Source organism: Sarcophilus harrisii, chromosome 4 (assembly GCF_902635505.1).
Source record: "Sarcophilus harrisii chromosome 4, mSarHar1.11, whole genome shotgun sequence".
Classification (NCBI taxonomy): Eukaryota; Metazoa; Chordata; class Mammalia; order Dasyuromorphia; family Dasyuridae; genus Sarcophilus; species Sarcophilus harrisii.
This window is the reverse complement of record NC_045429.1, coordinates 143759521-143787411: the sequence shown is the minus strand read 5'-3', so window position 1 is coordinate 143787411 and position 27891 is coordinate 143759521. Positions and strand designations below refer to the sequence as shown.

The 27891-nt window shown below is 34.8% G+C and overlaps 1 protein-coding gene across 1 annotated transcript in view; it reads left to right on the top strand.

The window, feature by feature from the left end:
* UST (uronyl 2-sulfotransferase) overlaps positions 1–27891 on the top strand; it is a 374901-nt gene that overhangs the window by 307513 nt on the left and 39497 nt on the right. The window contains exons 6-7 of the mRNA XM_003769536.4: positions 11379–11476; positions 16597–16754. Coding sequence (XP_003769584.1) covers positions 11379–11476; positions 16597–16754 — 256 coding nt within the window. The remainder of the gene's footprint in view (positions 1–11378; positions 11477–16596; positions 16755–27891) is intronic.

Genomic DNA, 27891 nt, shown 5'->3' with positions numbered 1-27891 from the left:
TCAGGGTCATATAACTAGTATCTGTGGTCAGATTTGAACTCAAGAAGATGTCTTCCTGACTCTAGATGAGTGCTCCATCTACTGTGCCACAAAGCTTAATGGGACAGGAATACGAACTTATTTCTCCCTCAGAGTTAAGAAGACCTTTGGTGACTTAATAAATTGTTTGCTTCCACATATGATTTGCCCACACTGTATAGACAAACTGTAGGAATTAAAGTTTTAATTGTGGCACCCAATATAGGTGACCATTTCTCCTTTTGTTGCTTTTTCTTTAATACTTCATTGATTTATATTACTTATGTTCTTTAGACTATGAAGATTGGTTACCAAATCTGCTTAAAATCCTATTTAAATTTTTTAAAAACTCATGATGGAGTGTTACATTATTTCATGAACATAGCAGCTGCAAAGAGGTATTTTTTTTTGTCCTGCTTCTATATGCTGCTCATTTTTCTACCAAATTGTCCTGTCAACTTGACTTAGGATTCCTAACATGTTCTTTATTTCCATTTTTCTCTTCCTTCCCTAGATCCTTCATGCTTTAACTGAAGTAATGGATCTTATTATAAAACCACATTAGAGCTGTCAGTAACCATGCTAACAAAATGTAATACGTAAAATAAGTTGATATGTTGATATGATTTGGGTTGCCAAAAAAAAAAGACTCAAAAAAGAAATGCAGGCTATGAGTTTATCATTGATGAGGAATTAACATCTATTGATAATTTGAGGTATTAAAAATCAATCAATCAAGAATCACTATTAGGCATGTATAAGATAGTGATACTTTTTAAGGCAGATAAGTATGTAGCTTTTCCTAGATCTTCCCTAAGGCAATGTAATAGGTTCTGGGAATACAAATACAACAAGATGAAATAATCCCAAGGAGTTTATATTCTAGTGGAGATGAAAAGAACCTATATCAGTATATACAGTATAAATACAAATAGACATAATTTATATACTGGAAAGTTTGAGGAGGACATCAACAGTTCAGGGCATCAGGAAATATAGACAATGATACTTGAACTATCATCCCAAGGATGAGGGATGATAATTTTGCGTGAAATGAAAAGATGGCTAGATAAATAAAAATTTGGTAGAAAAAAAGACAATAAAGATTTGAGTCACTAAAGAAGGGAAAGCATCTATTAAGCATCTATTATATGCCAGGCACTGTGCTAAGCACTTTTCAAATGTTACTTTATTTTGCCAAGCATTCTGGGAAAGGGGTAATTAGGGCCCTGATAAAGTAGAAATTATGTGAGTAAAAAGGAGTCTGATTTGAGATATGTTGATAAAGCAAAATTTAGCAAATAATTAAATATGTAAAATGCAGGAGAATGAAAAATAGAGGATAATACTAAGGTTATGATCCTGTGAGACTGTAAGTATGGGGATGCCTTTGATAGAAATAGGAAAGTTAATAGGACAGAGTAAAGTATATTTTGAGGGAAAGATAATGAGTTTTAATTTTGACATTTTTGTACTTAAGATGTCTCTAGTACGCCATTTTGAAATGTCAAATAGGTCATTGGTGACTGAGATTGCAGAGGCTATATATATATATATAAAGATCTGGGAGGTGTAGCATAGAGGTAGCAAATAAATACATAAGAGCTTAATGAACTTCCAAGAGAGAGCATGATGAGAGAATTATAGGATATCTAAGACAACATTAGTGGACTCTCACACTTATGGAGAAAGATCTAGATGACAAATGACTGAAGGAGACTAAAATGGAGTATTTGTGAAAGCAGAATGACTGGAACAGTGTCAGAAAAGCAGAGAGAGAATATCCAGAAGGAGAATGTGTTCCACAGTGTCAAATATAATCCTATAGCTTAAGAAAGATGGAGATTTAGAAAAGTCTTTCAGATGTACCAATTAAAAGAAAAAGTAACAACCTTTCTAAATACTTGATCTTACAAGATATTCTTACTACTAGCTGTGTGATAGATCAGATCATTTAATCTAGTTTTAAAGGAATCAAACAAAACCTAATCTAGAATAGAGATCTTAGAAATGATCTGGTACAGCTCATGAGCACATAGGGACAAAAACTTTTAAGTGACTTGTCCAAGCTCACATGGCTAATTAGTGGCAGAACTAGGACTAGAACCAAAGTCTCCCATGTCCTACTACAATGCCCTTCCCCATCACTCTCTACTAACTTGAGATTTACTACTTCCTACTCCTCCCAAAAGACCCTAAAAATCCTATTAATTCTATGTGTCAAAGACAAAGACTATTTGAGTAGGATTACTTCTTATATAACCAACAGTAACGCATCCTGATAACTCTTTTTAAAATTAATTTCAAGAAAAGAATTAACATTATGAAAGGATGCATTGAATGATAACATACAAATGTTTATCTTTTGTAATTCAATTTAATATTTATTTCCTACCTACTATGTGCAAAGCAGTATATGGGGTGCTAAAAGAAACAAAAGCAAAAAAATCAATTCTTGATATTAAATTTACACTCTAGTACATATTCTTTCTGATTAAATTACTGTTAAATGAAATTTGAATATGAATTTCTACTTATAGGTATCATGCCTCTTCTGGTCACCCATTTCACAACTTCATTGTCATCTTTGAAGTCTCATTCTCACTCTCCCCCAATCAGTTGCAAAAACTTGTCATTTCTGCTCCCACAACATTGCTCCTATCTGTCCCCTTACCTCTATTGACATAATCACCACCCTAGTCCAGGCTCTCATCACCTTTTTCTTCAATTATTACAGTAGCCCAACTGACCTTCCTGCTTCAGATGTCTCCTCACTTCAGACAACTCTCTACACAATCACCAAAGTGATTTTTCTGAATCACAGATCTGACCATGTCACATAGGACCCATTTGATAAATTCCAGTATCTCCCTCTTACCGAAAGAATCAAATATAAACTGTTTGAATTTTTAAATCCTCTACAATCTACCCACATCCTACCTTTCAAACTTCATTACACATTACTCTCCATCACATATATTAGTATCCCACCAAACTGCTTCCTACTATCCCTCACATATGATCTTCCATCTCTTATTTCCAACCCTTAGACTTCTTCCTTAATGCTTCCTCTTAGAATCCCTGGCTTCCTATAAGACTCAATTAAATTGCAACCATCTTCATGAAACTTTTCCTGATTCCTTCCCAAAATTAACTTGTATCTGCTTTGCATATACCTATCCATGTGTACATTCTCTTATCCATTAAAATCTAAACTCCTTTCTGACAGTGGCTGTTTCACTTTTGTCTTTGTATTTCTAATACCTAGAAGAGTGTCCAGCATGTGGTATTCATTTAGTTGAGACTTTTTGACTGAACCAGTATCTTAGCCTTTGTATTTCTTGGAGAGCATGAATTTCTGGTGGCAGCTGACTGCTCTGTATGTGCTTCCATGGGGCCAGAAGGATTAGAAAGTGAGTCTGGAGCTGATCATGTTACCAGAATATTGGCTACTGATAGGAAATGATCTCATGATAGATGGCATAAGTTCATGTTTGAAAGTGGTTCTAAGGCCCCACAATCAATCCAGTCAACAAGCAGAAGATCTTGCTTTGAGTATAATAGTTTGACAAAACTGAGAAGTAACCAGATCAAGAATAATCATCCTGAGAGAGACCGCCACGCTGTTTCATAGCAATGACATCACAACTACTTCTGGATAGAGGAAAAATCCCTCTGTAGCTTGTGTTTGCAAGATATAAGAGCCAGGATTCCATCCTGAAGCATCTAAATTTCTGTCCCACATCATACCACATCAGTAGCACCAAAAATGTGCATAATCCCCAGAAGTAGCTCTGAAGGCAACAGGACAAAAAAAGCATAAAGCTTGGAACCATGCCTTTCCACTCCCAAGTGAGCAGAACCCAACTTTAACAGAAAGTTCAAAGTCAATAAAAATCAGCACATAGCCAAAAAAAAAAATAATTTAATCATTAAAAACTATTATGGTGGCAGGGAAGACCAAGACACAATATAAGAACCTCAAAATTCCTCAAACAAAAATTGAACCCAAATTCAACAAATATTTTTGGAAGAGTTAAAGAGATGAGTGGTACACAAATCAAGTCAGATCTCATCAGTTGGAAAATATTAAATGCTCATGGGTAAGCCAAAGTAATATAATAAAAATGACAATACTACCTAAATTAGTCTACTTGTTCAGTGTCATACCAATCAAACTCCCTAGAAATTAACTTACAGAGCTAGAAAAAATAATAACAAAGTTCATCTGGAAGAACAAAAGGTAAGGAATTTCAAGGGAGTTGAAATGAAAAAAATGCAAATAAAGATGGCCTAGCTGTACCAGACCTAAAATTATATTATGAAGCAGTGGTCATCAAAACCATTTGGTACTGGCTAAGACACAAAACAGTAGATCAGTGAAATAGGTTAGGTTCACAGAACAAAGTAGTCAATGACTATAGCAATCTAGTGTTTGCCAAGCCTAAAGACCCCATCTTTGGGGATAAGAATTAACTATTTGAAAAAAACAGCTGGGAAAATTGGAAATTAATATGGCAGAGACTAGGCATTGACCCACACCTAACACTGTATACCAAGATAAGATCGAAATGGGTTCATGATTTAGACATAAAGAGTAATATTATAAACAAATTAAAACAACAAATTATAGGTCACTCTTTTTGTTACTGTTTTCTTGCATTTTGTTTCCTTTCTCATTTTTTTCTTTTGTCTTGTGCAGCATGATGTTTGTGTAAATATGTGCAGAAGAATTAAATGTGTTTAACTTATGGTGGATTACTTGCCCTCTGGCGATAGTAGTGGAGTTAGAAGGGAGGGAAAAAATTTAGAACACAAGATTTTGCAAGGTTGAATGTTGAAAATTGTCTATGCATATATTTTGAAAATAAAAGGCTTTAATTAAAAAAAGAGATGAGTGGTAAAGGAAAAATTGGGGAGATAAATAAGTGATGCAAAAAATTATGAAAAGAAAATTAACAGCTTGGTAAAAAAGAGGCACAAAAAAATTGAAGAAAAGAACTTTAAAAAATAGAACTGGTCAAATGGACAAAGTAATACAGAGCTCACTGAAGAAAATAATTCCTTAAAAAATAGAATTGGGACAGAGAATTCTGGTAGGATAGCAAGAGTATGTTAGGAAACTTTTGTCTAAATTTCTTCCACCAAAAAATATATATATATTTAAAATATTGCCTCAGAGCAGCAGAAATAAATCAGGGTAAAATAGTTGTCTTCCTAAGACAATTTGAGAAGACCCCAAGAAAGATACAGACTTCAAGAACAGAGTTGGACCTGAGTGAAGTGCAAAAAATTCCAGAAAAACTCTGTAGAATTAACAAACAACAGATCCTGGCCTGAGAAGTTGTTTTAACCTTAGAAATTTTTGTCTAGCCAACAGTGTGAGCATCTGACAACTGAGTAGGAGAAGACTGAAGAACCTTCTATTATTGAGGGACACCAAACACAGTTATGACTGTGAGAAAAAGGGGCTAATCCATAACTAGTGAGTTCAGTAGGAAGAGGCAGGGACCTTAATGACTGTGGCACTTGCACCAAGAGTCCCTGATTCAGTTCTGGGGCAGAGTGGAGTGTTATAGTCCTCTGGAGAAAGCAAGGTCATTCAGGGAGGCTTGAAGCCCTACCTGTGACTTAGAAGTGGAGAGGAAAACCTAAGGCTGGGCCCTGACAGACCTCACAAAATAAGTAAGAAATAAGAAGGATCTGCAACTTGGGACATCACTCCTCATACTCCAGGACTATAAGTTGATTATACTAATCATTACTAAAAACAAAAGAAAAGAAAAATGAAAAAATAAATATGGATAAACAAAGGAAAAAGAACCCAACCCTAAAAAATTACTATAGAGATAGAGAAGTTTGAGATTCATATTCAAAGAAATATAATGGAGCTTAAAAAGTGACTCCTTTATAAATGAGACATGTAAAATAGTCCCAAGCACAAAAAGAGTCTTGCCAAAATGTAAAAAGGCCTTTAAAAATCAAATAAGAGATATACAGGGAAAACTAGAATAAGGAAAAAAAAAAAACTAAGAGCAATCCAAGAGAATTATGAAAAGAAGGTAAATCAAATAGAAACAGAGAATCAACAACTTAAGAAAGAAAATAATTCCTTCAAAACTAGAATTGAGGAAGGGGAAGTTAATGACATTCTAAGATATCAAATAAATATAAAATCAAATCAAAAAAATGAAAAATAGAAGAAAAAGTAAAATAGTTCATCAAAAAAAGCAAACAATCTGAAGAACAAATTGAGGGAAAATAATATAAAAATAGTTGAACTACCTGAAAATTTCAATTTAATAAAAAAAGTTGAGACAATATTACAAGAAATTATCAAGAAAATTGTCCCAAAGTTCTAGAACAAGAAGGCAAAATAGAAATAATAAAAAAAAAAATCTACCAATCACTACCTTCAGGTAGTGATTTGAGACATCTTTCAAGATGTCTCAAAAAGAAACTTACAGGAATATCATAGCCAACTTTCAGAGCATCCAGGTTAAAGAGAAAGTATCAGAAGCAAAAAGAAAAAAAAAATTAATAACATGGAGCTACAAAAAGAATTACATAAGATCCAACAGCTACTACATTGAAGTCTTAGAATACTATATTCTGTAAAGTAAAAGAGCTGGAGTTATGACCAAGGGTAACTTACCCAGAAAAATTAAGTATAATCCTGAGGGAGAAGGGAGATGAAAGAGGGACATTTAATGAACTCAAAGATTTACAGGTTTTTGTGGGAAAAAAATCCCAGAACTTAGGAGAACTTTTGATCTATAACATCCAGGAAAGATATTAAAGCATTAAAGTAAGCATTAAAGACCAATTATAAGGGACTCTATAAGGTCAAATTCTTTACTTTGTATATGTAAAAATATTAGCAGTTCTCTTATGATTGTCACCATTATTTGGGTAGTTTGAAAAACATGGGCTGAACTGAGTAGGATGGATTGATTCTAAAAAGACAAAACTGTTCAGGAAGAGATAAAAAGGAATAATTATTTCATACAAATGAGTCATAAAAGAACAAAATGATACAGAAGAAGCTAGTGGGAGGAGTGTTGGACTCTAAATCTCATTGAGAATGGATTAAAGAGGGAACAACATGTTATAGAAGCATATAAAAGTCTCCTAAATTCAGAAAGAAATAAGAGAGGAAGAAGATAGAATTAGGGGGAAAGGATAAAAAAAGAAATTTTTAGAAGGGTGAGTAGATTAAGGAATAGGAGAACAAGATAGATGGCATAAATAAAGCAGAGGAGTGAGGGGATAGGGACAATATAGTGAGAAGAATGGAGAGGAAAAATAGGAAAAAAAGAAAATACACTACAAATGATTGTAGCTTAGAATATGAATGGAACAGATTTACCCATAAAATGAAAATGAATAGCAAATTGAAAATTTAAATTCAATATGTTGCTGTCAGGAAACATTATAACAATGAGAAATATATACAAATATAAAATAAAGAGTAGGAGTAGAATTTAGAATGTAAAAAAGAGGGGATAGTAATTATGATCTCAAAGTTAAAGTTAAAATAGATTCAATCAAAAGTGAAAAATACTGCCTTCCCCATCCCCCACCCTCATTCATTCTCTGGTTTTAAATGTTTGTAGAGTTGCTTTCCAAACAATTCTAAAGTAACCTCATAGTAATAGCCAAGACCCAGTTCCCTCATCCAGATCTTTTAAATTTCCAATACAATGGAAAAATAAGGCATATTTTAATGAATAGAGAAGCTATACTATGTGTCAACCATTTTGTTCAATATTGTTTTAGAACATTTAAAATACCTGAACAGTATAAAATACCTGAATATGTACCAGTCAAAACAGACACAGAAACTATATGAACATAAACATTAAATAATTTTTATACAAATAAATTCAGATCTAAATAATTGAAGGGAGGGAGAGGACAGGAGGGGAAAAGGCCATAAACAACAAGTAGTGGTCACAAATATCTTATACTTTCACATTAAGTTCAGTGAATAGCCCACATAAAAATATACAAGGAAAGACAGTATCAAGAGACACAATAAAGATGAGAAATCATGTTAATAACCAAGGAAGAAAACAAAAGAAGTCTAAAAAATAAATTAGTTTGTATATCTGATGTTAATTTCGTCTTCAAATTCTGGAGGCATTTTGCATAGGAGTGAGCTGTCCCCCATTCTTCAGTACCTTGAATTTTGGAATTGAATCTGTGTCAGACACTGGCAAAGGACTATGCAGCATAATATGTCTGCATCCAAGAAAGGACTCTGTTCTGTGAGGGAAGCAGAATTGCAGCAGCTCAAAAGAAACATAAGAGACATCTCAACTACAAATGTTCATGTGGATAATTTGTGCTTGGGTTGTAGCAAAACTTTCTGAGGTTTTTTTTTTTTTTTTAATTTTGTTTTTGGTCTGATAGTCTCAGTTGTACATCCTATGCCTTGACTCCAACATAGTGATATCATTTTGGTCCTCTGAGAACAAAGGACAACTAATTAATCTCAGTATCTCTTGAGGATGCCACTGTATAGTAGAAAATTTGTTGGACATAATGATGACTCCATCCAAAAAAAGGATGGAGGAAGGAAAAGATGATTTATGTGCAATAGCTTTATCTACAAAATTGAAATAGATGAAAATTGTAAAGAATGAAATTTAGACTCAATGTAAAAAACTCATAACAACTTAAGCTATCTAAAAGTAGGCTTCCCACTTCCCCTTCAAGAAAATAAAAATGCAGAAGGGGACATTTTCAAAGAACTTGACTTGTTACAAAAGTAGAGAAACAATCTAAGCCTAAAAGTATTCTATTCAGGGAAAGAATAAAAATGTATCACAATTAAGAATTATTAAGTGACAGAAATAGTTCAAACGTATAAAAAAAATCCAAAATACATTATCAAGATGAAATAAGCAATACTGGATTCAATATTCAAATCAGGTTAAACTAGGATATTAACAATAGAAATTGAAGAGCTTGACAGACTTGGTTTATCTGTATAGTTATGTAGGTTCAGAGTTTTCTCATTTGGGAAATTGTAGAAAACCCTTAAATTGTTGAACCAATGAATGACCAAAAGCCCGTGTCCTGCAAATTCCCTAAGATATCCTCATCTTTCAACTTTGAGTGGAGCCATTTAAAACTCAAGAAATCTATAACTAAATAAAGTTGTCTTCATAACACATTTTCTTCTTCAACTTGATCTTACAGCTAACCCATCATTTATTTATATGCAATGACATCACGTAGGATTGATTGTGTTGAAAATTCTTTGGTTTTATCAATGGTTACAAGTTTTAAAAGAAATTCTTTGAACTCATCCCTTTGATGGGTAACTAATATAGATGAAAAGGGAATTTTTAATGTAAATAGAGTTTTAAAATGGAAATTTGAATGTGTTGCCTTCTCCTCCAATGAACTTTGAAAGTCTGCTTCAAGGTTCTAATAAAGTGGCATAAATTGTTCCCATCCCCACTATTACTTTGATTGATTCTTTTGGTAAACATCTATTGCATATCTGCTAAACAATGGTCTGGGTGCAGAGGAGAATATGAAGATGTTATGCTTTGGATATACGAAAGAAGTGAATAAAATGTCTGTACCTTTTGATTCAAAGATTTCACTGTGAAGCATATGCCCTAAAGAGATAAAAAAAAAAAAAAAAGACAGACTCCCATATACACCAAAATATTCATAGCAGAATTTTTTTGTGGCAGCAAAGAACTGAAATCAAAACAAATTTATAAGTTGGGGAAATAGCTAAACAAATTTTAATGCACAAAAGGAGTGTAATATTACTGTTCTTTAAGAAAAAATAAATGAAAAATAAACTAAAAGCGTGGATATTTTTATGAACTGATGCATAATAAATAACCACCAAGAACACAGTACAAAAATTTACAAATCATATATTTAGAAAGAACATATTAAATATGAAACTTTGTAATGATCAAACTTGTCCCCAAAGAGTAATAACCTCTCTTCTTTGCCGAGGTCAAGAATTATGGACATGGGTATGGGTATAGACAATTGTCTGTATCTAATTTTTAATTTGACTGAATTGTTTTTTTTTTCTTCTCTCCTTTTTTCTTTATTAAAAAGAATGGAGAGGAATTTTTTTTCAGAATAAAAGTATGCCTAAGTTAAAAAAAAATCATTAAAAATTTAAAAATGTTTTATTCATTCATCAAGCATCTTTTTTCTTCCCACCTCCTCCCACTCACTAAATAGGAAAGAAAAGAGAGAGGGAGGGAAGGAAAATAAGAAAGGAGAGAAAGAAGACTAGTCAAGCAATAAAAATGTCTTTTAGGTCATTTCAAAAAATGTGTTTCTTATTCTGCCTATTAAACATCATCTATCTCTCTTCTTTATCAATCAGTCTTCTGGAATCATGGTTTAATCTTTTAGTTGTTCAGAGTTCTTGCATCTTTGAGAACTGTTCATTTTTATAATGTTGATGTTACAATATAAATTGTTCTTCTGATCCTGCTCGTGTTTTTGTGAATCAATTCATATAGGTCCCATATCTTTTTGAAAAAAAATTTTTTTTATTTCTTTCAACACAATTGTTTTCTATTACATTCCTATGTCAGAGTTTGATCAGCCATCCCCTATTTAGTTTAAGAATTTTTCCCCAAAAAATGATGGCAGTAGTTTTCCTTATGCTTCCATCTTATAACTTCCTGTTCTGTAGTAGCAAGGTGAGTATAGACAGCCTTATAAGTTCATAAAGTGAATGGCATTATGGTTCTGCTTGCAACTCTGCAATTTGTGAACTCCATTTCCTCCTCTGTAAAATGGCAAGGAGCAAAATTTTAATTGGATGATTTGTAGTCCATCTTGAAGATTACACAATTCTGAACAGATTTCTAAATCCTTCAAAAGATTTGTAATGTCAGTATTGAACTACTTCCACAGAGTAGGCAGGGAAATTCTGTTGGTATAGAACCACTTGTCAATGTTTTCATTTACTTATTTGCTAAGTATTCACTGAGTTAAGTTTTTCTCTCAAAGCTCTGTAAAAATCGCTAGTAGGATACAAAGAAATAAAAACAAATGTCTTAGAGCACTGTTTTTCCATCTTCACATTGGAAATTGAAAAATTGCTATGACAAATGTCCAAGTAACCTCCAGAGTAGTTGAATGGTTGAGATACAAAAACAAGCATATGCTTGAATCTAGATAGTGGAATACGTCATAATGAAAGGAGAACATTAAAAATTGTGTAAATTCTGTTTCTTCTCTAAATTGTTCTTGTGCAAACTTCCCTGTTATTTGAATTATATCTGCTAACCTTAAAATAATATGGAATATGACAAAATGACCAAACACTAGATTTTAATCTGCTGTGTTTTCTTTTTTAGGATATTAATGAGTGCATTCTTGAAAACTATCCTGAATGTTCCAACCCAAGATTATTTTACATCATACCATATTTTTGTGGACAACATCCAAGATGCAGGTAAAGACCAATATATGTATGTATATATGTATACATATATGTATGAGATAATGTAACATAAAATATATTGAAAGCACTTTGACCTAAGACCTTGTATTAATCAATTTCATCCATGGTACCCCACATTTCTGGCATTCAATTAATATTAAGACTTAAACACTAAAGATAAGATAGATTAAAGAATAGAGACAAGGCCTGTGATTTCATTCATATGGGTATCTCCCAGACAAAGCTTACTCTGCCAATGCAGGTCAGTAAATTCTATGCAATTTAGAGTCTTAGGGAGTTGCTTAGATCACTGGTATCACACTCAAATAGAAATGGCTCCTTGGTCACATATTGATGTAGGAACAACAAATGAACATTATCACATTACATTTTTACTTAATTTTCTAAGTATTTCCAAGTTACATTTAAATCTGTCAAACTTTGGGAATTTGGGGGTCTGCCCCACTTTGCCATAAGTTTGACATCTTGAAATCATTACAAGTTTACTGACTTTCCAGATAATATTTTTATATCTTTACAAGATTCTGAATACATTATTTTAATCCACAAGTACTTGTAGATCATAAAATTTAGGATTATCAGGAATCTTAAAGATCGCTTAACCCAATTCCTTATTTTATAGGTAAGGAAACCAAGGCCTTGGGTCACAGGGAACAAAAGTTGCAAAATTAGGGTTGAATCCAGGTCTTCTGACTACAAATCCAATCCCCCTCTACTTTATCATGCTGCTTTTCTAGAGTTCACACTCTTTCCCTTGTTTGCTTACTTCTCCTGAGAAATCCTGTCCCTTACCTGATCCTGTGATATAGACATTTAAATCTTTAAAAATTCAGTTTCCAACTTTAATTAAATTTAAACAATTAAATATTGCCAAACAAACTGTTGTTTGACAGTGCAATTTTTTGTTTGCTTGTTTGTTCATTTTTAACATGGAGCAAGGTTGTCTCAGAACATGGTATTCATTGGTCATTTACCATCAGGAACCAAGCTAGAAGCTGTGGAGGATATCATATGAAAAGGATGCCTTGCCTTTAGAAATATTACTTTTGAAACCTACAGGCACCTGGTTACAGCTGGGGAGGCTGAGATACCCTCACATGCTGCTACCCCAAAAAAGGTCCTGTTTCAGCTGATATGTTACATGAGAGCATCTGTCCATCACCAAAGCTTTCTGTTTCCCTTGTTCTTTGATGTTTCTTTGACTTTCTTCTATGCAAACACCCTGGCTAATCCCCCCAGATCTTTTTACTTTCAAATTTCGTTTACTATTTTATACCTAGGGTTTGTGAACTCTTGGCTTTGATTTTAGCTTGGTTCTCTGTTTGCTTTGAACCATTCTTTCCTTCCTTCTCCAAACCTATTAATTGTTACTAATCTCAGCATGCAATGACCACATTCACTCTTTACTTCCTCATTGCTTTCAACTCAATAGACCAACAATCTTATTTAACACACAAAACAAAAATAACTTCTCCACCCCATAGTTCAGACAGTGAGAGAACTGTTTTCTACTCTGTTGGCTTGTCTTTGAGCCATTGGAACTGCAATTCCAGAACACTGAGCTCCAATAACAGTTGGGCCAGACCACAAAAGAATTGGCTACACTCTGGGGAGCCCTTGAGGTCTTGGAGAGAGTAAAGAAATGAAACAAGGGCAAGAGACCATGGTACAAGATGCCAGCTCCTTAACAAGAATTCGGGGTAGGACACACCTGCTTGGACTGATCAGCTTTTAGAAAGTTTAATGGTGATTAGAAAAAGCCACCAATCAACTGCACTCTTAAAAAAAAAACTTTTTCATTCCATTTGCAAATATTTTGGCCTGCATAGGATTCTGTCTCTGGCTAGTCACACAGTTTCTATAGGTTTTTAATCCTCTTTTTCAAAATCCAGTGCATTGGAGAGTCTATGCAACTTGGGGAAGTCCAGTGTGACTCCACTAAACTACCCTCCTGATCCTGAGAACAATCTAAGCTATCATCCAGTTCCATCAGTGAGTAGATTTCAGTAGAGTTCCTTCATCACCCTTTCCCAGGCTGACCAAACACTAACCTTCTCAACAATTCATCTAACCTTGAGATTGAACTTCTTAACCTAATGATATTATGGGCCCCATTTTAGGCTCTGAGGTCTCTGGAAATTTTGTGGATTGGATAATCATTCAGCAAAAATAAGCAGTACAGTTCATACTTGGGTCCTCCCAAATAGTTTATTAGAGAGATTGATTCATCTATTTTTTTTTAATTTTAGAGAAAATCAGAGTTAAGTGACTTACCCAGAGTCACACAGCTAATAAGTATCTAGAGACAAATTTGAACTCAGGTCCTTCTGATTCCAGGGCCAGTGCTCCTATCTACTATACCATCTAGTTTCCCTATAATCCATCTTTTCTTGCAGTGGATTCTAGTTCTTCTTTAGGTTAATTAAAAGCTAATTAGAAATGGCTTACATATTATGTACCTTGATATGTATGTAAATCTTGCCACCAAAATATAGTCTTGAACTCCGGAGGGAAAGTCTACAAGGAGGGAGAATATTCAAATCCATAACAATGAAGTTGCATCTAAGGGAGGATGAGAGAAGGCTGGCCCCCTGATATTTTAAATGAATGCCATCTGTTGCTGAAACAAACCATCATTTGCTAATGATCCACTTCCTTCCTTTTCCATGGTATTAATTGACCTTACTCCCTGTGAACTTCCCCATGATTTCTAACTTTTTTGCTCTCAAATTCAGCTCATCATTTTCTGTCCATCCCTCTGAAGCAGTTGCCCTTACTAACTTTGATCCTGACCCTGTTGTCTGTTTATCCAGTTGGTTCTCAACTTGGACTATATTCTAACCTCTCCTCCAGGGGGTCTTTTATTCCAGGCCTAATGACTGCTGCTAATACTTATTACATATAGGTGCCCCCTTCCTCCCTCACTTCCCTTTTCATTGTGTTATTTGGAGCCAAGACCCAACACTTATAGTTAGTGAGGTAGAATATATGTTTTAAAATTAAGAAATTGGGGTTTAATAAAGATAATAAAAAAGAGTGACTCAGGGAGCCCTGAGTATCTTGAACTTTAACACCTTCTCCACAACTAAAAATATCTCAGAGTCAAGATAATTTTTTTTTAAATGCCTGACCTGTGGTAAGAAAGTAGTTCAAACACTGCAGCAACACAGAATTATTTTTCTCTGACAGAAAATAACCTTCTTATCAATTTTTTTTCACACCATAACTTTTATGGAAATGTTTTGCATAACTTCATATGTGTCTTCTCAATGTGTAGAAGGAGGAAGAGGAGGTAAAAAGGAAGAGAATCTGGAACTCAATGTTTTAAAAACAAATTTTAAAAAATTGTTTTATATGTTACTAGGGAAAATAAAAATATTTTTTAAAAAAGAAAAAAGAAAATATCCCTCTTGATTAGGAGATTAGTTTCCCCCAGAAGTAAACTTTAGTTAAAGTAGGGATTCCTTTTGCATATGGATTGGAACAGTGGTCACATAATCTCTGAGGTTCTTTCTAATCCTGACACTCTATGATTCTGTGATGAAACATTTGATAGGAATACAAGGGAGCACACATTTTTTCCTGATTTCATATCTTTTCTTATTTCTTTCTTACTTTCCATTTCTTTTGCTGTTAACTAAAGATTTCTTTGAAGTAAGAACTCTGATGGGAATGTGGCTGGCCATCTTCCACCTCATCATAAATAGATTTCTTTGAGGGCTGAGTCACTTTTTTCTTATTGGTCAATGTCAGCTTCTTGAGAGCAGAATCTGTTTTGATTTTGTGTTTACATTTCCAGCTCCTAATACAGTGCTTAGTACTGTACTATAGTGCCATGGCATTTAATAAATGTTTAAGTGACTGACTGATTCCACAAGGTTATCCCTGATTTGGAGACCAGTGTTTGTCCCACAATAGAAGAATATTGGTCTAGAGCAGGGGTCCTCAAACTTTTTAAATAGGGGGCCAGTTCACTGTCCCTCAGACTGTTGGAGGGCCAGACTATAGTAAAAACAAAGACTTTGTCTTGTGGACCTTTAAATAAAGAAACTTCATAGTCCTGGGTGAGGGGGATAAACGTCCTCAGCTGCTGCATCTGGCCCGCTGGCCGTAGTTTGAGGACCCCTGGAGAGAAAGCATCAGAATAAACAGATAGAGAAAATCTGTATTCCTGCCTTTTTTATGACTCCCTAAAGGACCAAAAGTCTTAGTTCAGCTTTAAACTTCAATAGCTTAATACTGCTCCAAACCTATAGCTTTTAATATCAGTTATGTGTTTTCCAGGACTTGGGATAAATAATACATTTTTATAATTAGAAGGACTTCATTTAATAGATGAGGAAACACAGGCCATGGCCAGAGAAATGATTTGCTCAAGATCAGATAAGTATTTAGTGTCAGAGTCAGTATTTTAACCCAGATCTTTCTTTTCCAGAACTGTCACTCATTTCTTTATACCATGCTGCCTCACAAGAGTGAGATTTCATTTTTAGAATTATAATATGGCTTCCATACTTGGCCAGATGTACTTTCCATTAACCCAGACATTATTTGTCAGTAAGGTCTACTAGTCCTTGAACTGCTTTTTACTTAATTGGATCAACTGAAACTTTTTTAAAAAATCTATTACTTGGATATCCAATTATAGTAGCAATGATGGAAATAAAAAAAAAAATAAAATAATTGATACTGATAAAATTCTAATGACCAATCTTGTTGCCAAAAAAGAGATATTAGAAAATACTCCCCCGCCCTACTTCTTTACAGAGTGAAAGATAGGTGTTAAATACTGTGTATAACATCAGACTTTTTCAAGATATTTAATTAGTTTTGTTAAACATTTTCTTCCTCTTTTTTTATTTTATGTTATAAAAGATGTATCTCTGAACGGATTTAGAGGAGTGCTATATTGAGAAATACAAATGATATAAAAACCAAATACAGCAAAACAAATTTTTTAAATCAGAAAACAAAGACATTTGCAGGGATATCTTACAGTCATATCTTTATGTTTACAGAGGTAACATTGAAAGTGATTTTTCAGAAGGTTTTTTTTTTTTTTATTTAGACAGAATCTTTTTATTTAAAACTTAATATCTCTCTCCACAAAGGGAGCCAGGTGAATGGGCCCTTGAAAGAGCAAAATTAAACGTGAATGAACATTTCCTGCTTGTGGGGATCCTTGAAGAGCTGGAAGATGTGCTGCTTTTACTGGAAAGATTTTTACCTCATTACTTCAAGGACGTGCTCAGTATCTACAAAAACCCAGGTGAGGTCCTTTGGATGAGTTTTCACTTCTAAAAGGCGATTGTCAGAGAGTGTTCATAGGCTAATTGGAAAGAATTTGAAGTCAAGACGAGAAATTGTTCCATTAATAAAGGAAATTCCTTCAAGATTGAGTAGTGACACCTGGAATATGAACTCCAGGTTCATGTTCAAACAGGTACTTAACCGAATCTTAAACTCTGTTTCTAGTTTCCATTTGCCAAAAGAAATTTGAGTCAAAACACAATTGATACATGTTATAAGGATACTGGATTGTGGGAAGGGTGGCAAAAGGGTTTCATCAGCCAAGGTATCTAAGAGCTTTTAAATCCATAAATGAAAAGATATTCCATATTCATAGTACTAACATGATGATAATGATAATGATAATGTTCTACTTACTTTGTAGTTATCATCATGCTAACATTGTGATCAAATACTTCTTGTCTCTCTTCTGTTGGTCAGAAATATCCTGATGAATTTATTCCTTGCTATAAAAGGAAAGTTGTAAGTTACATGTAAGTGCTTTGCTGGCAAATTAAGTGGTTTGCACATAAGATTTTTTTAAAAGTATGATATGGAAGAGTTTGTAGTATGTTCTAGAACCTATAAAACTTAAATTCTTCTTTACAGAATTTATTTGTTTATTTTAATAAATTTTTCTAAAATAGTAAAAAAAACAAGCAGCCTTTTTTCCTCTCCTTAAGCTTTTTCCACTCAAGCAAATTTTTTACTTTGACATGTGTGTGTGTGTTTGTGTGTAGAAAAAAATAAATTTATATAGGATGTAGGGGTGTGTGTGTGTGTGTGTGTGTATACATGCATATATATAGTGCTTTGTTTATATATATAGTGCATATATATGTATATATTCATGTAGATAGAGTGAAATAGAGAGGGGAAGGAAGGAGAGACAGAGATGAAGAAGAATTCCTGTTTGTGAAAATAAGGAAATGATTAAAAAAAAAAAACAATATCTGTGTGTATTGTTTCCCCTAATAGAAGAAGAAGTATGATGTAGTAAAGAATACTGTACTCAACAATCAGATAAGACAGGCCTTTAAACCCCAGCTGTAACTCAGTTTATCTGTTATGGGACCTCCAACAGATCATTAAACCTCTCTGAAACTCAATCTTATCTGTAAAATGGGCCTAATGATAATAATTGTTCTTCTTACCTCATGGATTTGTTATGATCATGATAATAGCTAAAATTTATATAGTTATTTAACTCTTGCTAAGTAGTTTGCAAATATAAGATCATTTTATCCTCACAATTCTGGGATGTAGATGTTATTGTAATGCCAAAAGAAACTGAGCAAGACAGAGATTAGAAACCAATTCAATAGTTTATTAAATGGAGAGAAATACTGAGACCAGTGGATCCCAGGACTTGAAGAGACTATCATCTCAAAGAGTCTAGCACCAAGTATGGGGACAGCAAGCCTTTTATGGAATAACAAGAACAATGACATAATGAAGAGACCTAGGTGGGGATAGCCTCATAGATGGAGGTTACTGATATTCTAATGACATTAAGGAATGTCTATAACACCTTTATCTCAACCATTAAGAGGGGACGGTCATGACCTTAAGGCAGAATTATAAAATAGGACAAATGGAGGAACTGGTCACCCCATTAAAAGTGACCTTTGGCATTACATTCCCTCCTTTTTCTCTTGAAACTATTCAAATCTTTGAATTACCTTCCTCTAGAAGGCCTTAGCACTATAATTTGAACAACCCTATGTGAAGTAAATAAAAATCAAAATAAAGCTAGACCAATGCAAGGACAAGTCTCTCCCTGATAACCCCAGAATTAATCAGCAATACAAAGTTTCTTATTTCAGTTATTTCTGACAATCAATTGTCAGATCCTCTGCAGTTGGGGAGCATGTGGACAGCTGTGGTCATTTGTGCATGACTGGCCTCTGCTTACGGAGAGCAGCAGGCTCAAGGCAGGTAACTGTGTTGCCCATTCAGAGGTGCAGCTGGCTCCAGGAGAGAAGGGAGAGGCTTGGAGTAGCCCCACCTGTCCCACCCAGAGGAACAAACAGGGCTGCCACTAGAATACAGATTTCTGAGCAGATTATGCAGTTAGACCAAGGCAGGCAACCCCAAACTTTTTAGAGGCCTCGATATCAACAAGGTCCTTTTAAGTACGATGAACTACTAATTAAGGATCTGGGGTAACAGGAGTGGAGAAACAGCTCAAAGAGACTGCCAGTTCCAAGATAGGTATCCAATTTCTGGTTGTTTCTAAAAAATAATCCCCCAAAACTGAGTCTGCCAGGGCAATTCCAACAGAATAAGGGATTTCCAAGTTAAAGAACAACCAGCAAATCATAGTATAGTAAATTTAAGCAAGGAGTAAAGGACTTCCAATTAATTCTGAACTAGCAAGATACCAGTTTTCCCAATTTCCTATTTCTTCTCCTTCCTTTTTTTTTTTTCTTTTGGAAAGGAATTATCAAATGACCATCCCACATACAAATCATACACATATGCATATACATAACAGACTAAAAGTCCTTCAGACATAACAGCAATAGTTACACAAGTTTAACAATTTCCATTCCAAGTCTTAAACACAGCACAGTAATACAGTGAAAATTCTAACAAGTCAATCACTTTCCCACTCCCCCCCCATCAGTCCAAATTGCATCAGGAAAAGTGGGTGCGGCCGATGGCTGTCATTTGCTTCTTCAAGCTGGACAGGGACGATGCTCAGGATGATGCTCAGTCCACGAGGGGGATGGGTCTGTAGTGTGGCGAGCTGACAAACAAAGGTTTGATCTAGGTCCCAGAAGCAAGTCAATATATCTGCAATTTGACCAAATCTAGAAATAAAAACAAATCTAACAAAGAAAAGTTAGAACAGTCTGAGATAGAAAGACCGGTCCACAAGGACTGCTACAAGATGTGGCCTCTCATTAGTTAAAAACCTTAAAAAAAACTTGAATGTCCAGACACAATATCTGGTAACCAATAGATGACCAGACTAAATACTTATTTGCTCAAGTATTTAGGATATGGTGATTACACATAACCAGATTGGAAACAACAAGGTATGACATAATTGAATTAACAATTTCTTATTGACCATTATAGAAATCAGTTACAGGAGGGAAAAAATGCAGTGCATATTAACTACAAACCCAAGATATTTTTACCTCTAGTAACAATCCTAAACAGATATTTACCATAACCTTATCAGTTTGCTGCTTTTAAAATGTCTGGAACAGTTTAGAGGAAGGGGGAGAATAGAATTCCATGTGACTACCCTTCCCCCAACTCCACAAGGGTGGGGAGCGAAATCACTCCAGGCTAACTAAATGGCTCCTATAGCTGAAGTAGCAGCAGTGGGGGGGGGGGGGGGGGGGGGGGGGCTTGAGTTTAAATCTTTTACAAAAGATCCCTACCCCACCCAACATTTAAAGTAGCAGAAATCAGTGGGTGGGTGGGAGAATCCCATAAAACCTACATGTCCAGCAGAGCTGGATTTAAAGCATATAATCCATTTCTATCTCATTTCAAATAATAAAACAACATAGTTTCTTTCTCTCCTTCTGGCCCCATGTGGCTATTATTCCCAATGGACTTCTCCTAAGCCCAGCTTGGCCAGGGATGAAGCTTTCAGAAAAGTCCTTGTTACATACTTTAGGTAAAATTAGAGGTACATGACCTCTTTCAGGAAGGTTAACAGAACTTCTTTAACAAGCTATTGTTCCTTTAAGATCTTATACTTAAGGAAAACCAATTCATTTCCCAAATTTAGAATCATCTCTAAATTCCTAATCAAATGTTTTCACCAGCTGGAGTTCAGTATTGAAATAACCAATTCCCAAATTTGATCATTGTTCTTAAATTTAACAGAGCTCTTAAGATACCAAAACAGACAAACAAATTACAAACAATTTTCACAAAAATCACATAGAACACAGAGCACAACTAGACTGTCCAATAACATACAAGACATACAGAACACTGATCACACTTAGACTGCACAGTTACAACATTCAGTAGGACACTAACATTAAAGCCAAAGCAAATGGCGTTTTTCAAACCCCCAGTCTTTGTAGATAGCCCCCTGACCATGCAAAAGCGGGAGGGGCCGGATTACTCTAACTAACACAGGATGACCCAAACAGGGAAACTGAGTCCCATTTTCAAATGTATATACTGGAAGAAGTGGGAGGACTTCGCTTAGAAATACAAAGGACGGGCCTTTGTCTCTGGAAGAGTTGGACAGAAAAAGTTTCCTCAAGCAAAGCATCTGCTCCAGGAAAAGAGTTTTGAGGCGGCGGAGTGTCTAGATTGCAGACAAATAAAAACTTAGTTTTCCCAATCTTTGCAGCCTCCCTCATATCTCTTTTTAGAGATAGTGCCGCAGCAATTCCTAAAGAATTGTGCCAGAGCTCCCAAGAACTCCAAACAATGACTGCAGTCTTGATGACTGCAGTGTCCACCACAAGATAAGGAAAGAAAAAGTCTTTTACCTTGTCCAAAATTCCATATTGCACACTCCAGTAGCGACTCCCTGCGTCCAGTAGGCCACTCATCAACCAAGCAAATGACACCCCCAAAAGGGCACCCCAAGTGACCCCACGTCCAGTTATTCACTAATCAACCAAACCAAACGGTACCTCAAAGGCACCCCAAAAGTGACAACCGTCAACCAAACCAAACAAACAAAACAAGTCTTCATTAGTTTTGTTTGTACAAAATCTTTTCAGTTTGGTATAATCGAAATTTTCTATTTTGTGATCAGTAATGATCTCTAGTTCTGCTTTGGTCATAAAGACCTTCCCCTTCCACAGGTCTGAGAGGTAAACTATCCTATGTTCCTCTAATTTATTAATAATTTCATTCTTTATGCCTAGGTCATGAACCCATTTTGACCTTATCTTGGTGTACGGCGTTAAGTATGGATCAATGCCTAGTTTCTGCCATATTAGTTTCCAATTTTCCCAGCAATTTTTATCAAACAGTAAGTTCTTATCCCAAAAGCTGGGGTCTTTGGGTTTGTCAAAGACTAGGTTGCTATATTTGTTGACTGCAAAACAAGTCTTAAGACATAACCACATGGTACCCCAAAAGGTACCCAGACAAACTTACTCTCCTGTGGCAGAAATGGGGTTGTCTACCATCAGGCTATTGTGGCTGGGAAACTGCTCTCTTTCCCAGAGGCTCTGGAAAGAAATCCAGGAGGGCCTGACCTCTCCAGGCCAAGAGTTCAGATTCTCAGCCACCCAGATCCAAGGCAGAGACCCCATAGTCTCATCTCTTATCCTGCTCATTTTCTAATTATCTCGCTGGGGCCTCCAAATGTAATGCCAAAAGAAACTGAGCAAGACAGAGATTAGAGACCAATTCAATAGTTTATTAAATGGAGAGAAATACTGGGACCAATGGATCCCAGGGCTAGATGAGACTATCATCTCAAAGAGTCTAGCCTAGAGTATCGGGACAGCAAGCCTTTTATGGAATAACAAGAACAATGACAGAATGGAGAGACCTAGGTGGGGATAGCCTCATAGATGGAGGTTACTGATATTCTAATGACATTAAGGAATGTCTATAACACCTTTATCTCAACCATTAAGAGGGGACGGTCATGACCTTAAGGCAGAATTATGAAATAGGACAAATGGAGGAACTAGTCACCCCATTAAAAGTGACCTTTGGCATTACATTATCACTATATATATCTTATAGATGAGGAAACTGGCAAACAGAAGTTAAGTGATTCGCCTATGTTCACATAACTAATGAGTATCTGAGGCTGGATTTGAATTCAGGACTTCCTGGTCCAAGGCACAGTGATTCATCTAACTATGCACCTAACTTGGGTTAAGGAAAATATCTCGTATGCCCCAAAGTGCACTGAAAATGAATGTACACACACACACACACACACACACACACACATCTATGTACATACATAATAAAGAATATTTTTAAAGGACATAGAAGAACATAATAGAAGCATCTTGAGAACAAATAGCAAAATTTTTCATCTTTCTAACCCAAGTACCTACAACAATATATTGCAAAAGAGCTTTTAGGAAACTGTTTGAATTCAACTTCCCTAAATTTCTTTTAGGATAACTTCAAATATCATATTTTTTATGAAGTTTGTTTTATCTAGGACTCTCTTAGCATTCTTAACAAGTTCCATATGAATAAACACTTATTAAACACCTAATTCATATAGATCATGAACTGAATATTGAGGGACATACCAAGGTAATAATGCATAGCCCTTACTTTAGTAGAAAATATATTCTCTTGTAGAATATGATTCAAATACAAATAATTTTAATAATAGAAAATGTGTGACAAGTAACTAAAAGGAGTGCACTGAGCTATGTGAACTCTAAAGGGGGAAAGTTATCACTAAGTAGGAGGATCCCAACAGACTTCTTGGAGGAGATGGAATTGAAGTTGGACTTAGAAAATGAGAGGTAAAGGATAAGTAAAGAAAGAAAGGTAAGAAATTGTGGCACATCTTTGGTGAGTAGGTGAGAATTTCAAAGTAAGTATTACTAATTGTTGTCCAGCTTAATAGATATTATCAATAATTGAGGCAAATTTCATGAAATAAATACTTTAGTAGATTTTGCCTGCCTCAGTCACCCATGATGAGTGGTAGCCTACACCTCAGAGTTATACTAAAGCAAGCCAGTGATGGGGAAGATCACTTCAGTTGAGAATGATCCAAGGGATTAACAGCTCCACTCTCTTCCTGTTTCTTCTTCTCCTCCTTCCTTCTTCCTTCTACTTTACTATATTCATCCTTTGTTGTTGTTCAGTCATTTCTCAATCATGCCCAATTATTCATGACCCCATTTGAAATTTTCTTGGCAAAGATAATAGAAGAGTTTGCATTTCCTTCTTTCTCATTTACAAATGAGGAAATTGAAGCCAACAGGATTAAGTGACTTGCCCAGGGTCTTATAGTTAGCAAGCATCTGAAACCAGATTTAAACTCAGAAATATGAGTCTTCCTGACAACAGACCCAGTACTCTATGCATTGCACCACCTAGCTACCATGTTCATCTTTTACTTAATATCTTTAAAAAATTAGTAATTGAAGGCCAAGATGTTAAGAGATAATTCAAAGTTATTCAATGAAACATGGAAATGTGGACTCAAATGAACCTTTTTCTTGAAGAATTTCTATTTACCCTTCAAAGCCCAACTTAAATCTCTTCACTTCCAATAAAACCTTTCCTTATCTCATTTGCCATTTATGTACTCATGCTGACCCCCAGCCGTTGAAGAGAGCATCACTTTGTCATTTACTTGATCACGTCTCTACTTCAAAGACTAGATCATGATCTGTGACCTGCACAACAGCCCCATAACAGATATCAATAAGACATCCAGGAACTGGTTGTCACCAACAGCCAGATAGAAAACTGACACATCTAAAATAAAAAGTGCTTTTAGTTATCATCCATTTAATATGGTATGAAATAGTTGAGAAGCTAAAGGCAAAGATCTACTTTTTGCCATTATCGATAATAATGCAATTAACAATAATAATTACCATACTTTTGGGTTGTGCTTTATGACTACAAAGTACTCTCAGTGTATTATCTTACTTGATCCTCCTAACATCTTTTGCAAGGTAGATAATTTAAAAATATTATCTTCATTTTTCACATAAGGAAACAGGCTCAGGAGGTGACATGACAATTTTAACATTGATTCTATGAGAAAATGTGTCCTAAATTCCAAAGAGGTATCTAAGGGATGTTTGTAAATATCCTTTTAGGATAAAACCTATTTGTAAAGGGGTACTTATTTTTAAAGGACTATTACTTTTTCAATGCTTTAGCAGAACAAGGATGATAAATAGTCCCCGGGTGTAAATATTGTCTTTTTTTTATTTTGAAGGAATGATAATTAAGCCCCAGATTTACAAGTGCATTAATCCACTTTCTGGGGCATATGCATGCCAAAATACACAGATTTGAAGGTTATAAAAACAGTGACAAATATGCAGTACAAGAAATCTCAGCATCTAAGACCTACAGGAAAATTAAAGTTTTCACGATCAATAAAAATGTCATATTGAGCTGCTCCATATACTGTATACTTAAAGTCTAACATTTTATAGCGAATAGTGATGTGTTTTAATCTTTTTAAAAGCATTTCAGAAGCAGTGTAGTATAGGATATATAACACTGAACTGAGCCAGGCTGGTACTCATTCTCCCCGAGGCTGTGTGCCTATGGGCAAAACTTACCTCTCTCAAATTGTTTCCTACAGTATAAAATGGTGGAGTTGGACTAAATGATCTTTGAGATCTTTTCCAGCTTATCTCATTTCATTTTTTAAAACTATACACCAAAACCAGAAGTTAGAATACTGTTGTCCTGTTACTAATTCTCTCACTATCAATTTGATATTGTATCTAATATCTTTAAAATGGGAATATCTGTTCTTCCAACTTTGCAAGATTATTGCAAGTGTCAAATGAGGTAATAGTTGTAAAAGTTCATTCTTAACTCTAGAGTTTGGAATGTAAAGTATTAGTTATAAAAGAGTACATCTGTACCTAGTAGAAAGGTTTTAATATGGGCATGTTTTAGGAAGGAAGGAAGGAAGGAAGGAAGGGAGGAAGGGGGGGAGAGAAGGAGAGAGGGAGGGAAGAAGGAAAGGAAGGAAAGAAGAAAAGGAAGGAAGGAAGGAGGGAAAGGAAAGGAAAAAAGAAAGGAAAGGAAAAAGGAAAGGAGAGGAGAGGAGAAGAGAGGGAAGGGGAGGGGAGGGGAGGGGAGGGGAGGGGAAGGGAGGAGAAGGGAAGGGGGAAGGAAGAAGGAAGGGAGGGAGGGAGGAGAACTTCAAAATATTTGCTGGATAATCATGAAATTGGTCTGTAAAAATTTCCACTTAATAGGGAAGCTATCATAATCATTCTTCATTCAGCTTGGGAAGCTATTAGTGTCTTACTTCTGAACCTAATGATCCAAGTATACCGTTTTTCTCCTGTTGCTAATGACCTTTCTTTTTTTTTCAACACCAGAGTTCTCACCCCAAAGTTCTCTCTAGTCTTCTCTCATATGATCATCCTATGCTCTCAGTTCTATATTCTCATCCACTTTCATCACAGAATAGACATAGTCTCTGTCCACTGGGCACTGATATCATGTTTCTTTGGGGGATAAAAGAAGGTAGAAGAATCCTTTGGCCAGCTGACAGATACATCACTGATAGAGCCCTGGACGTTCAGTCAGCAAGACATAAATTCCAATCAGGTCTTAGACACTTGAGTAGCTCTGTGATCCCAAACGGCTTACTTAATTTCTATCTCAGTTTCCTCAATTGTAAAATGAATATAATAATAGCATTTACCTCCTAGGGTTGTTGTCAGGATCACATGAAATAATATTTGTAAAACATTTAGGACAGTACTTAGTACATGGTAGAATCTTAATAATCGCTTGTTAAATCTTTAATAGCCCAGGCAAAATTGATCCCAGGCTTATTTCATTTACTACAAACCTGTGAAAGAAAATATCTCTTCAAGTTCTCAGACTAACTATAGAAGTCTCCCTCTTTCCAAATGATGCCAAGATTAGACTTATTTTTTATTAATGACCCCTCCACAAGCCACAAATCCCTGAAAAGATCATAGAGTGATCATTGAAACTGAGGTTCTCATGTCTACATTTGTGAACTTTTAATTCATCAGTAAAATGATACTGATTAGAAAGGTTATCAAAATGACTCTCAACAACTGGTGAAAATTCACAATACAAGCAAAAAAATTACATATATATATATATATATATATATATATATATATATATTTCTGACAAAGGAATTCTTTTCCCTAGGCCTCATTGAGAGTGTGTTTATAAAGGATTTATCTAAGGTCATCTTAAAATGATCTTTTAATGGGTTGTTGCAAAATTAAAAAAAAAAAAAAAAAAAAAAAAAAAAGCAATTGTCCCCTAATGGATATTCTTATGTTTTTTGTTTCTGGAAGACTATTAAATATCTATAGTTTCCAATAAATAGATTTTGGCCATCTGCCTGAGCAGCTTTAGTAGACTTTTATTTTAAATAAGGACTTTCACTTGCAATTTAAAAGGGGTTTACTATTTTCCTTCAGAGGACTATCACATAAAATGAAGTTAATGAAAAGTTTGTCCAGAAGGTGGCATCATCTCTCCATTTTTTCAGGAATGTAAGAAACTACAATTTGCAACAGAGCCCAGTATTACAGTGAATGAACAAACAGAACTATCTTGTAACTCATTTCTACAAGAAAACAAATCTGAATACAGAGACTCACTTTGGTAGGATCTGCCAGAGCTTCTGTTCCTTCATCAGATCCTTTGTCAATTCAGTATGTTTGAAGGGAGTTTAAATCTTGTTGTTTCTTTTACAATTAAATTAGGTTTTCACACCAGGTTCCCCGCCCAAAAAAAAAAAAAAATATATATATATATATATATATATATTTACCTTGAAAACTAAACAAGTCTTCACAAAATTTAAACTAATACTACCTTTTTACAATATCCATCCCTTTCTATTTTTTACCTGTTCTAATCACCTAAGAAACATACAAAAACCTCAACTCTATAACTACACCCCATATAAAGGAATTAATAGATGCTCTTATTGTACTAACACAACTTTGCTTAAGCAGTAAATGGTCACCTTTCCTAAGCGAGATATAAACAGACCTCCAATTTATGATTGGTCATTGACATCTATTATCTACTTATGTTGATGGGTCCCTCACTGTCAAAGTAATTTTGTTAGGTGCAATTTTTACTATCAGATAGGTTACTAGATACTAGCAGTATTCATGTTTTAAAAACTAACCCCTTCATTTCTCAGGTTAAGACATTCCATTTTCAGGACACAAAGCCATTTATAGTGTAGGTATCATTCTGTTGATGAACTTTTATTTTTGTAGATATTCATTTACTAAATATTTGTGTAGGACGTTTCATTTAATAAAATGTTTTTATTATATTTACATGTGTTATACTAACATGAGAAACATCATGGTATGTCAAGTCATTTAAACTCTTAGTACCCAAAGGCAGTTCAATAAGCTGTAAAGGTGTTGCCAGTCTGCATAGGTAGGAGTTTTCTTACAAGGAGTTAAATA